The sequence below is a fragment of the Lagopus muta genome, chromosome 8 (genome assembly GCF_023343835.1).
Source record: "Lagopus muta isolate bLagMut1 chromosome 8, bLagMut1 primary, whole genome shotgun sequence".
Taxonomy (NCBI): domain Eukaryota; kingdom Metazoa; phylum Chordata; class Aves; order Galliformes; family Phasianidae; genus Lagopus; species Lagopus muta.
Genome location: NC_064440.1, coordinates 21,828,707 through 21,841,663, shown reverse-complemented (window position 1 = coordinate 21,841,663; position 12,957 = coordinate 21,828,707). Strand labels below are relative to the sequence as shown.

General features: G+C 41.3%; 2 protein-coding genes across 12 annotated transcripts in view; both read left to right on the top strand.

The window, feature by feature from the left end:
* Nucleotides 1-12,957, top strand: part of TTN (titin) — a 240,223-nt gene that overhangs the window by 65,362 nt on the left and 161,904 nt on the right. For 10 of the 11 annotated variants that reach the window (XM_048953111.1, XM_048953110.1, XM_048953109.1 and 7 more), the window contains 3 exons: nt 11,620-11,901; nt 12,166-12,444; nt 12,549-12,830. The exons of the other annotated variant lie outside the window; for it this stretch is intronic. In XM_048953111.1, coding sequence (XP_048809068.1) covers nt 11,620-11,901; nt 12,166-12,444; nt 12,549-12,830 — 843 coding nt within the window. The remainder of the gene's footprint in view (nt 1-11,619; nt 11,902-12,165; nt 12,445-12,548; nt 12,831-12,957) is intronic. 11 annotated transcript variants of the gene reach the window in all.
* LOC125696879 (titin-like) lies at nt 295-2,107 on the top strand. Its single transcript, XM_048953156.1, has 3 exons — nt 295-1,072; nt 1,199-1,486; nt 1,691-2,107. The coding sequence occupies exons 1-3, from the start codon at nt 826-828 to the stop codon at nt 1,975-1,977; spliced, it is 822 nt and encodes a 273-aa protein (XP_048809113.1). The 5' UTR covers nt 295-825; the 3' UTR covers nt 1,978-2,107.

Sequence of the window (12,957 nt, the reverse complement as noted above, 5' to 3'; positions counted from 1 at the left end):
AGAACCGCCGAAATTCGTGACAAAAATAAACAGCGTGACTGTTGTGGTTGGTGAACCAGTGGAGTTACAAGCAAGAGTGGAGGGCTCCCAGCCGATTTCTGTACAGTGGCTTAAAGACAAGGAAGAAATTATTAGAGAAAGCGAAAACACAAAGATCACATTTATGGAAAATATTGCAACTTTACAGCTTGTACACACAGAAACAAGCAGTGCTGGGAAATATATCTGCCAGATCAGAAATGATGCTGGAAGTCGCGAGTGTATGGCTACCTTAACTATCCTAGGTTTGTAAAAAGCACAAATTTATAGAACATCTTTGTTAAGTTAGGAACTTGGTAATTTAGTATCAGATGCATCCTTTGCTTATGCTGCTGAATTCAAAACAGGCAAAACAGAGAATCCTGCGTCTCCAGTAAATATTAGCTGGGTTGCTTTTTTCCAGTTGCCCAAGGATAGAAGTGAAAGGAACTACAGGCCTCTTCACTGTGATGTTCGGTTGTCTGTATTCCTAAGCCATGTCTTCTGCTCATGCATGCTTGAAGAAAGACAGATAGTTGCGTTTATCTTCTAGAAGTTTCAAAATACTTGTTCTCCGTGTTGGAGAACATCTGAAATATCTAGTTTAGAGTGGGTTAAAAGATGGAAAAACAGAGTTGAAAATATTTGCCAACCCAACAAACCGAGACAACCTTAGTATCAAACATATAAGCCCTGAATTCAGTATAATAATACTTGCAGATATTACTACTGATATCCAGTTTTCACTACACGTGTTAATTGTCTCTCCTTCCAGAGCCTGCAGTCATTATAGAGAAGGCAGAGCCAATGAGGGTTACTATAGGAGATGCCTGTACTTTGGAGTGCAAAGTGGCAGGCACACCAGAACTATCCACTGGGTGGTTTAAGGATGGCAAAGAACTGACCAGCAGCCAAAAATACAGAATTACTTTTGTCAACAAAGTATCTACACTTAAAATTATGGACACAGAGAAAGAAGATGGTGGATTGTACACTTTTGCAGTGCAAAATGATGTGGGGAAAAGCAGTTGCACGGCATCGGTTGAAGTTTTAGGTTGGTTGTGTAGTTTGTCTTCTATCTTTTACTAAAACTTTCTTTTATTCGCATATTCTTTTCTTGATTCCATTCCTTTCCTCCTTTTCTTTCTAACAATGGATTTATTATATTTTTTTTATGCAGATCGAATAATTCCTCCTTCTTTCACAAGAAAGCTAAAGGAAACCCCTGGTGTCCTGGGTTCCTCAGCACTTCTTGAATGCAAAGTGGCGGGTTCACCTCCTATATCTATTGACTGGTTCCAAAATGGAATGAAGTTAGTTAGTGGGGAAAAACATAATATCACATTTACTGATAACCTGTGTATTTTAGAAGTGAATTCACTGAGCAATTCAGATACTGGAACTTACACCTGCAAAGCTACCAATGTAGCGGGTTCAGATGAATGCAGTGCTGTATTGACTGTCCAAGGTCAGTATATGATGGTCAGCAAGCTCTCTGAGCTACTCTTTTCTCTTTCTTTCTTAAAATTGCCTCTGGTCTTTTGTAAGCACATTGAGAGATATTATTGACTAGAAAGTAAAGGTTTTCTTCTTTAACTTCAGTAGGTATGTGGAAATGCTGGGGTTATGCTGTACCAACTGCCTTATCTCTCTTTTTCTCTTATATGTTTAGAACCACCATCTTTTGAGAGGACACCTGAGCCTTTGGATGTCTTGCCAGGCACAAGCGTAACTTTTACAGGTGTTATCAGAGGAACTCCTCCTTTTAAGGTGAACTGGTTTAGAGGAGCCAGTGAGCTTGTGCCAGGAGATAAATGCAATATTTACTTAGAGGACTCTGTTGTGGAGCTTGAGTTATTTGATGTAACCCCTCTCCAAAGTGGAGAATACACTTGTCTAGTGACTAATGAAGCTGGCAGGGCAAATTGTACAACACATCTTACAGTAAAAGGTTCGTAAATACTGCATTTCTTTGTATGCCCTAAAATACTGTTTCTTTCTTTCCATTTGTTACTGCTATGCTCAACGCTTCTGAATTCTTACCCTTCATTAGAACCGGCTGTCTTTGTGAAGAAACTGAGTGATCAATATGTGGAACCTGGTAAGCCCATCATCCTGGAGGGCACATACACGGGCAGCTTGCCCATCTCTGTGACATGGAAGAAGAATGGCCACACACTCGCTCAGTCTCACAAGTGCAGCATCACTACCACAGAGAAATCCTGCATCCTGGAGATCCTTGACAGCACGAAAGAGGATGCAGGAGAATACACCTGCCATGTTGAAAATGAGGCAGGAAGAGATGTTTGCGAAGCTGTAGTGTCTACTCTAGGTGTGTTCTTTTCTTCTTTTTCTTGCCTATTCTTTGAAGTATGTGCTTTCAAAAGCCTGGCGCTATATAATGAGCCTATCTCATTGCTTCTCTTTTTAGAACCTCCCTATTTTGTTACACACTTGGAACCTCTTGAGGTGTCGGTTGGGGATTATACAACATTGCAATGTCATGTTGCTGGAACCCCAGAAATTACTGTGTCTTGGTACAAAGGTGATACAAAACTCAGGTCTACTCCTGAGTACAAAGTGTTCTTTAAAGACAATATTGCTTCCCTCACTTTCAATAAAGTGGCTATCAATGACAGCGGCGAATATATCTGCAAGGCAGAAAACAGTATAGGAACTGCATCTACAAAGGCTCTCTTAACAGTTCAAGGTGATGATTTTGTTCCAAATGCTTCTTTACTGTACTTCTTCTCTTGCAAAATTATATAAAAAATTGCTTCCTGGCATACATTTATCTTTTACTTGTTTTCTTCCAGAACGCAAACGACCACCTTCCTTTGCAAGAAGATTAAAAGACATCGAACACCCTGTTGGTTTACCCCTTAAACTTATGTGTCGACTCAATGGCTCAGAACCCATCACTGTGACTTGGCATAAAGATGGTGTGCAATTAAGTGATGACCACAGTGTGCACATGTCTTTTGTAGATAATGTTGCAGTGTTGCAACTGGTGCAAACAGAGATGAGTCACACTGGGCAATACACCTGCACAGCCACTAATGCTGTGGGCACTGCCAACACAAGTGCTAGGCTTACAGTGACAGGTGTGTTGGCTTACAAAACTTTTGCCTGGATCACAGGTGCCTCCTTCCCATTTTATGTATGGAATGGTATCTGTGTTTTGGATTAACTTTTCTATGAGCTGTATGAGCATTATGTTGTTTTTTTTGTGTGTGTGTTTCTAGAACCCAAGCAAGCACCTGTCTTTGATACTAAGCCAGAATCTATTGATGTGCCTTTTGGAGAAAGTGCTGATTTTGAATGCCATGTTACTGGAGCCCAGCCAATACAAATCACCTGGTCCAAGGATGGTCGGGAGATCCGAACTGGAGGAAACTTCAATATTACTTTTGTAGCAAACACAGCTCATCTTCGAGTGCTCAGAGTGGGTAAAGGAGACTCTGGCCAATATACTTGCCAGGCTAGTAATGAAGCTGGGAAAGACTTTTGCTCAGCCCAACTCACTGTGAAAGGTATTTGTGATTAAGCCAACTTTGTTTGCATGTTCTCTTTCTCTTGGGTATAGAGGCCTCTTTATTAGTGAGCCTCATCTTCCATCCTTTTCAGCTTGGAAATATATAGAAGTGAGCTTTTCAGAAAGCAGACATGCCATGAGATGACTCTGCTGCTCTCATACTGTGTGCCAATAGAAAATTTGTGTACCTGCCAATTCTCCAAAGGGACAAATCTCTTTGCAAAGCTCTTAGTTGGTATGGAGAGCTGCACGTGGTAATATCCTACTTCTTCATTAGTGCTTAAATTACACTTACAGGGGTATTCATGCATAGTGATTATTCTATGGTAAAATACAACTATCTTGCATATTTCAGTTAGAGTTGTTAATTACTGATTTAACCTGGACTATAAGTTACTTAAGTTCTTCATGCAGAAATATGCCTTAAAGATATGCAAGCAAGTGCCACTGTACCTACCATTTTTGATGCTTCTGGGGTAAGCTCCTGGGGGAGATGGGCTTGTCACTACTTTTGTGCTGCTCTTGGAATATTTTCACCCCACAAAGGTAACTTCAGAATTTCTCTGGAGTGGAACAATCGTCGTTCAAGTGTCTTTTACAGCTCCAGAGTGGGCAAAACCGAGTTTTGGTTCTTTTTGCTGTCTTTAATCCTTCTTACATCTTTCCTTCTTTGTTGCACTCCAGTGCTCTTGTGCTCCCTGTGACTTTTGCTCAGCATTGTAGATTTCATGTGGCAAATGCGTGCTGTCATTCTCTACATACTTTTTTTCTGCAGAACCTCCCAAGTTCATCAAGAAGCCTGAAGCTTTGCAGTTTGTGAGGCAGGGAGACACGGTTCAACTTGAGTGTAAAATCACTGGCACACCAGAGATCAAGATCACGTGGTACAAGAATGATCAGGCACTCCAGGCGAGCAACAGGCTCCACATGTCCTTTGTAGAGTCTACAGCAGTGCTAACTATCTTGGATGCCAGCGCTGAGGATGCCGGTGATTATATATGTGAAGCCCAAAACTCTGCCGGCGCTGCCAGCTGTAGCACTTCAGTATCCGTTAAAGGTCAGCAGCATGGCTCCACACACCACCGCAATCCTGATCCCACTCTCAGCTGCACACTGAGGCAGGGAGCTGCCACCGTGGTAGTTTTGGCTGCTGGGGCAGTGTCTCCAGCTGCTCTCACATTTGAACAGAGATGTGATATAGGCAACAGAAAGTAGGCAGAAAGTGGTAGTGGGTGTTGAACGCTGTGTAGCCACTCCCTTGCCCCTCCCCATTTAAGTCAATTGCAAGCTGAATAAGGCAAGGTTGCCAGCTCAGAAAAGAAGCATGGAATAGATGGAGCACCAGCCATGGTGAGAGAGCTGGACACACTTTGCAGCCATCCCGCTGCCTCCTTTTCATATACGTTGATTCAGACAGGAGTGAAATCTAGTAAGAAGAGGGCTTTTGCACTGAACCTAATTGATTGTAACTTTCATAATTGGAAAGAGGTGGGGAAAGCTGGAATATGGTCCTGGAGAGAGGGGAGAATGACTCTGGGGGAGGGATCTGAGCTCTGATTCCAGATACAGAAGTGCCATATTGGCCTTGAGACTCTGAGTGCTTGGGATGAATTCCTGGAGAGATGTGCTCAGCATTTTTTAGGGGAGAGGCCATGTATTTGGAGACTAAATAGAAGAAGTACAGGCCTCCTTCCTGAATAAGTTGCCTTTTGATACTATCCAGAAACTTACCCAGGGAAGCAGTCTCACACATTATGATGTGATTCTTTTTTTTATAGAACCGCCTGTTTTTAGCAAGGTGCCGAGCCCTGTGGACACACTTAAAGGCTCGGATGTTATCCTCCAGTGTGAGATAGCAGGGACTCCACCCTTTGAGGTGGCTTGGTTCAAGGACCGGAGGCAGGTCCGGAGCAGCAAGAAGTTCAAGGTAACAGCAAAGCACTCCATTGCCAGCCTTCACATACTCAGCCTTGAATCTCAAGATACTGGAGAATATCAGTGCAAGGCAATGAATGAAGTGGGGAGTGACACTTGCACCTGCCCAGTGAAATTCAAAGGTTTGTATGCTAAAGGATCAAAAATACCAATGCCTTCTTTTCTTGATCTCCTGGCTGCATCTCTTTCAAGCACGCATGTGTGATTAATCTCCTCTGCCTCATTTTTACCATCAGAGCCCCCACGCTTCACCAAGAAGCTGAGTGACACTGCAATCTTCGTTGGAGAGCCAACAGCCCTGCAGGCAGTGGTGGAAGGGTCCCCACCAATTTCTGTTGTATGGCTGAAAGACAAGGGTGAAGTTATTAGGGAGAGTGAAAATGTCCAAATGTGGTTTATGGACAATATTGCAACTCTTGAGATTGCCAGTGCTGAGGGAGCGGATGTTGGAAAGTACATCTGTCAGATTAAAAATGATGCTGGCATGAGGGAGTGCTCTGCATTTTTACAAGTCCTAGGTGGGTATAGCCTGCTCCACAGGTACCATATCTTGTGGCTTGCACAGTTTCCTCTACCACCTTTATTTGCTTCTTTTATCCTCTGCTTAGTGGTTTGCAGGTGAATTTCCTTATGATGCATTTTCCCCTTCCTTCCTATTTCAGAACCAGCAGTCATCTTAGAGAAGACTGAGCCGATCACAGTGATGGCAGGCAACCCTTTTACTCTGGAGTGCAGAGTAGGGGGGACACCTGAACTTATCACCAAGTGGTATAAAGATGGCAGAGAGCTGAGGAGCGACCGCAAATACCAGATTACCTTTTTCAACAACGTATCTACTTTGAAAGTCTTTTCTGCAGAGAAGAGTGACAGGGGCTTGTATACTTTTGAGGTGCACAATGAGGTGGGGGACAGCAGCTGCACTTCTTCAGTTGATGTTTCAGGTCAGCTCTCTATCTTTTTAAAGACAGGAGTTTTGGGTGGTTTTATTTTTTTCGTTTTCCACTGAAAAAAAAAACAACCAACGTGCACTTTTCTTATTCTTCTTCTGCACTGTCTTACTTAGATCGCCTTGTTCCTCCTTCATTCTCAAGAAAATTAAAGGAAACAAATGGGGTGCTGGGATCCTCAGTGCTGCTGGAGTGCAAAGTGTCTGGCACGTCCCCCATGTCTGTGGCCTGGTTTCAGGATGGGAATGAGATTGTTGGTGGGGAAAAATACGAAATCTCATTCTTGGATAACATTTGTGCTTTGAAGCTGAATGCCCTGGATGTCACAGATACAGGGCCATATACTTGTGTGGCAACTAATGTGGCTGGATCTGATGAATGCAGTGCCTTCTTGACTGTACAAGGTCAGTGGAAGGGTATCACAGACCCTTCTACAAAACGCTTCTTCCCTCTTTATACCATATCTCTTATTTCATGTATTTTTTTCTGGTTTCTCCCTTGCTCTCTTTATTTTAAACCTGTTTTAGATTTCATCCCCAACAGGAAATCTCCTATTAATATCTTTCTCCCTCTTCACTTCTTTGTGTGACCTTAGAACCACCTTCTTTTGTGAAGACACCTGATCCCCAGGAAGTTTTGCCTGGATCAAGTGTGACATTCACTAGCCATATCAAGGGCAGCACGCCCTTCAAAGTCACCTGGTTCCGAGGCATCAGGGAGCTGGTGCCAGACAGCACCTGCTCCATTTCTCTGGATGAGTCTAAGGCACAGCTGCAGCTGTTCAATGTGGAGCCAGGGAGCAGTGGGGACTATGCCTGTGTTGTCACAAATGATGCTGGCAGTGCCTCTTGCACAACTCAACTCTTTGTGAAAGGTGTGTGTTTTGTCTATGCATAGATGTGTCTCTGCAGCACTGCCATACTTGTCCCTCACCTTATTGACCTGTGCCTCCACACAGAGCCTGCAGTCTTCATGAAGAAGTTAAGTGATTTCAGTGTAGAACAAGGAAAGTCCATTGTTTTGGAAAGTATCTACACGGGTACCCCTCCCATCTCTGTTACCTGGAAAAGAAATGGCATGCCAATAGCTCAGTCTCAACGCTGCAGTGTTACAACTACTGACAAATCTGGCATTCTTGAAATCTTCAACAGCACCAAGAGTGATGAAGGCGAATATACCTGTGAGGTGTCAAATGAGGCGGGTGGGGATATTTGTCACAGCCTTGTATCTATCTTAGGTACGCACCACCCTTGATCCCCTAGGGTACCCCAGCGATGCTCTGCCTCTACTCACTATGCTCTTTCCTCTCTAGAACCACCCTATTTCACCACACACCTGGACCGTGTGGAAGTGAAGATTGGCGAGCCCTTGGTCTTAAAATGCCAGATTGGTGGTGCACCAGAAATCAAGGTGTCTTGGTACAAAGAAGACACCAAACTCAGATCAACACAGGCTTACAAAATGCACTTCAAGAATAACGTGGCCACGCTGGCATTCTCCACCGTGGAGGACAGTGACATTGGAGAATATACCTGCAAAGCAGAAAACAGTGTTGGCTTTGCTACTACCACAGCTTTGCTTGTTGTTAAAGGTGATGGGCCCAAGGCCACTCTTTCCTGGGGTATTTTGTAGAAACTCTTTGTTGTCTACAAAAAGGGGTTCTTACTGGATTCTGTATGTTAAGTAATTCTAGGTTAACAGGATAGCTTCGTACTTATGGTGGTGATTATTATTGTCTTGCAGAACGTCAAGTTCCACCTACATTTGCCAGGAAACTGAAAGATATTCAGGAAACTGTTGGTGCTCCAGTGACTTTTGATTGCCGTATAAATGGCTCAGAGCCTATCCAGGTCTCTTGGTACAAGGATGGGGTTCTCTTAAGTGACAGCGATAATGTGCAGTCAACCTTCTTAAATAATGTTGCAACTCTTCAGATCTTGCAAACTAATATGGCTTACTGTGGTCAATACACTTGCTCAGCCCAAAATGCCCTGGGAACTGCATCTTCCAGTGCTAAGCTTCTCCTTACAGGTTTGTATCTTGCTCTTAAACAGAGATACTTTGTATCTATTTCCTCTTTTATTTCTTCACTCTTTCTCGCACTCTACTCATTGTATGGTGGTAAGGGAGTATGGGCATGGTGTCATGAGGTGTGTGGTAAAGTTTGATGGTGAGATCTGCCATGCCTTCCTCTTTGCAGAACATCTACAACCACCCTTCTTTGACATCAAGCCAGTATCTATTGATGTGGCACTAGGGGAAAGGGCAACCTTTAAGTGCCATGTGACTGGCTCCGCACCCATGAGGATTGTGTGGACCAGAGACAACAGAGAGATCCGCCCAGGTGGCAACTACAAGATGATGCTGGTGGAAAACACGGCCAGCTTGGTGGTCCTAAAAGTGGGTAAAGGAGATGCTGGACTCTACACCTGTACTGCCAGCAACAGTGTTGGAAAGGATGCATGCGCCGCCCAGCTGGCTGTACAAGGTACTGCTGGGTGCTCTACTGTTCAGCAGACTATGATTTGTGAAGTAGACACCCTGAATAGTGCATATGTGAGACTAACAATCTTTTCAAGAGGGTACAATGAGATTTGTTATTTCATGTAAATACTATTTTAATATTTAAATACTTATCCATCTTCCTTTTGGTCTGATACAGTGAGTCCTACTAGAGGAATTCTCTCACTGAAATGTTAAAATTTACTTAATACCACGTTGTGCCTTTATGAATTATCCCATCAGCCAGCAAAAGCTGTCTGCCTTAAAATCTTTCTGTAGAAATGTTATTCACTAACTTATCTAGAAGAGGGAACGGTAGCTGGAAGAAGCAGATTATCCTAAGAGACTTAAATGTGTTTTTTTCTGTGTGTTCAGTTCCTGCAAATATTTTCACTCTTCCAGAGTAAAATCATTGAAAACCACTGTTGTTGAATAGGAAAAATTGTAGAATCTAGGGGCAGACTTGGTGGCAAAACAATCATTCTGCCAACACTTCTCCACATAGTGTGTGGATGTAATGATTTTTTTAAGGTCTAATTTTAAAACTGGCCCCGTGTAAGTGGCACTTGTATCTTACTGTAATTTCCTTAATGTAGGTGGGAACCTTGGTTATATTTATAGCTGTTCCGGATATCTTATTCCTGCTTATTTTATGAAAGGACAAACATAAAATCAACTACTTAAATGATGTATGACTTTCTATGTCCCTGTTGTTTCAGGGGCGTTCTTTTCTTCCTCTGTGTAAGCTTTGAGGTGAAAAAAACAACAGAACAGCACACGTGCATGCAAACATTTCAAGAGTAAATACTGTAACTTCTACTCTGAGACAAATAACAGAAGAAGCTGAACCACCACTAAGATTTTGTAAAAAATACACATCAAAAGTATTAGATAGATCTGGAGCATATTCTTTCCATACAGATTTTTCTCTCTGGGTGTATGAGGACTGTGGCAAACTGCATTACCTGTGGATTCAGTGGCAAATAGAGATTCTATTCTTATATAGATTGTCCTACAAAAGTTATTGAAATACTGTAGCAAGAAATCTTATTTAAAGAAATCTCTTTTTAAAGAAAGAAATATCTTTTGAAGGTTTCAAGCTTGCTTGCACCAGAATCACAATTTTGCTTATTGTGAATGATAACAGTACTAATATGTTCTTTTGACTGAAGTTACTGTTCATAGAAGGATCTTGACTAACCTTATTAATTCTCTTACTCTGCAACTCTTTATTCACAAAGTTGTGAATCGATCCTTTTATGTTTTTTAATCTTATCATTACTTACATTCTTTAGAATTTGTACGGTTTTCTCTTTTCTCATAATTTGTCATAAAATTCCTACAGTACTTGGAAGTGTAATCTTATGTATGAATTGGTTTACCTTTTTTTTTTTAATTTGGGAAGTTGCTGTCTTATCTTTATGATATATATAGCTTTGTTTCTAGAATCAAGATCTTGTGTCCAACTGACTTTCAGCATCTCCCAGTTTTTTAAATTAAATTTTAAATTAAATTAGATTTAGTGTTCTAAATCTGTAGCTTTAATAACTCTTTTAGAAACTACTTAACATTTTAAGTATGTGCTTTACTAAGCTATGTTCTCATTTTTGGAAAGAAACTGAGTCAGAGTGTGACTGGCCAGCAACTGACCAGTATGCAGACAGGCAATCATCTGTTTATCAGTGTGAAAATTGATAGTAAATTACTGAGATTTCAAGAGTTCTTGTGTTAACAAGACATCATCTCTATTTTTAGAAACTCAAAGGAAGTTTTGTTACTAACAACATAGGATCTTCTGTAAACATCCCACAGGTTGAAGGAACCCAGAATAAAACAGATATTCTTCCTACACTTTGCAGACGGATGCTCAAACAGGGACTTAACTGTAGAAAGATCCGTTGGTTTCGCCCACATTACCACCTCATCATTCTACTACATCTATCTTTGATCCAGGCGTATTCAGAGTCTTGTGATTCTGAATCATTCATGTGTTACTTTTGATGTAAAACATCAAACATCTGCTCCTTTCTCTCCTAACAGAAAAGAATGTAACTATCTAGTTTACTGTGCAGTCACAGGATCTTCAATTTCAGTAATACCAACCATCTCATAATTCTTCCCAGCATGACTGTTTTGAACATCTTTTATTTGTGGTGCCTAAGCTCCTGGACTTTTCTTCCTTGTATGCACCTTTATGTTTGGTTTTGCAATGAATGTGTGAAGGGTTTTAACTCGGGTATATTTATTGACTGTATCAATTCTTAATGACCTGTTAGGTTATAAAGCAGTTGCTATAATACTCAGCATAAGTTCTCTTAATAATTCCTAGCTGAATAGTTTGAATTCTTGCATTTCTACGGTCATTCTTATTATCCACATATTGCAAGAGGATATTATTAAAGAAAACCACACATCAGCTGATCTAAACTGGATGTATAGAAAGAAAAGTAGAATGGGAAAGTAAAACAAGGAGAAACTAACTGAAATGCCAACTGAGAATTTGTTTGCTACCTAATATACATTTTGGACAAACTTGAATTAATAATAATAACAAACATAGAAATTACAAAGTTAGAATGTTTGCATAAGTCCCCAAAGTTTATATTTTCTGTTACATATTTACCTGCTTTTTCAAAGAATCAGCGCAGTTTAAAGCATCATCTCCCATTTTTGGCTTTCCAGAACCGCCAAGGTTTATTAAGAAACTAGACTCTTCAAGACTTGTGAAACAACATGATTCCACTAGGTATGAGTGCAAAGTAGGTGGATCTCCCGAAATTAAAGTCACCTGGTACAAAGGAGAAACTGAGATCCATCCAAGTGAAAAATATAGCATGTCCTTTGTGGATTCAGTGGCAGTCCTTGAAATGCACAACCTCAGTGTTGAAGATGCTGGTGACTACAGTTGTGAAGCCCAGAACCCAGCTGGTAGTGCTAGCACCAGCACCTCACTGAAAGTGAAAGGTGAGAATCCAAGTTCTTCCCCGTGCCTTTCTGCCTATATGAGTACTCCCGTGTGGAAAAGCTGTTAAATCTCACTTTCTTTAATAGGAAGGGACAAACCTGTTGGAAAAGATGCAAAGTCTCTTGCCTGCTTATTATGCTGTGGGAGATCTCTTTTATTTATCGTTTGCCTTTTTTATTCCGTATCAGTTTGACTACTTGAATACTCTCTCCTCTTTAATGTCCTCTGCTCAAATAACACAAATTTTAACTCCTTTGTTTCAGCACCCCCTGCTTTTACCAAGAAGCCTCATCCAGTCCAGACCTTGAAAGGGTCTGATGTTCATCTGGAATGTGAGCTTCAGGGCACACCTCCATTCCAGATTTCATGGTATAAAGACAAGCGAGAAATTCGAAGCAGCAAGAAATACAAGGTCATGTCTGAGAACTACCTTGCTAGCATTCACATTCTCAATGTGGATACTGCAGATGTTGGTGAATATCACTGTAAAGCTGTAAATGATGTGGGAAGTGACTCCTGCATTGGCTCTGTAACACTGAGAGGTTTGTATACAGATTGGCATCTTCGCAGAATGTCATTGTTCCCATTACTGTCCTCCTGCTTTTCCTTTTCTGGACTGTGATTTTTACAATCTTCTCTTAAATAGCACCACCAACCTTTGTGAAGAAGCTGAGTGATATCACTGTTGTGGTTGGGGAGACAATTGAACTACAAGCTGCAGTTGAAGGAGCACAGCCCATTTCTGTTCTGTGGTTAAAAGACAAAGGGGAGATCATTAGAGAAAGTGAAAATCTTTGGATTTCCTATTCAGAAAACGTTGCATCTTTGAAGATTGGAAATGCAGAGCCAGCCAATGCTGGGAAATACATTTGTCAGATAAAAAATGATGCCGGATTTCAGGAATGCTTTGCCAAACTAACAGTGCTCGGTGGGTAGCATGGGATAACAAAAACAACAGCAATAAAAAAACACTGTTAAAAAATTTCAATTTTTACAGTACTAATAACTCTTGCATTGTTGTTTTTTAAAATGTTGTGACTTACATCTCATTGCAG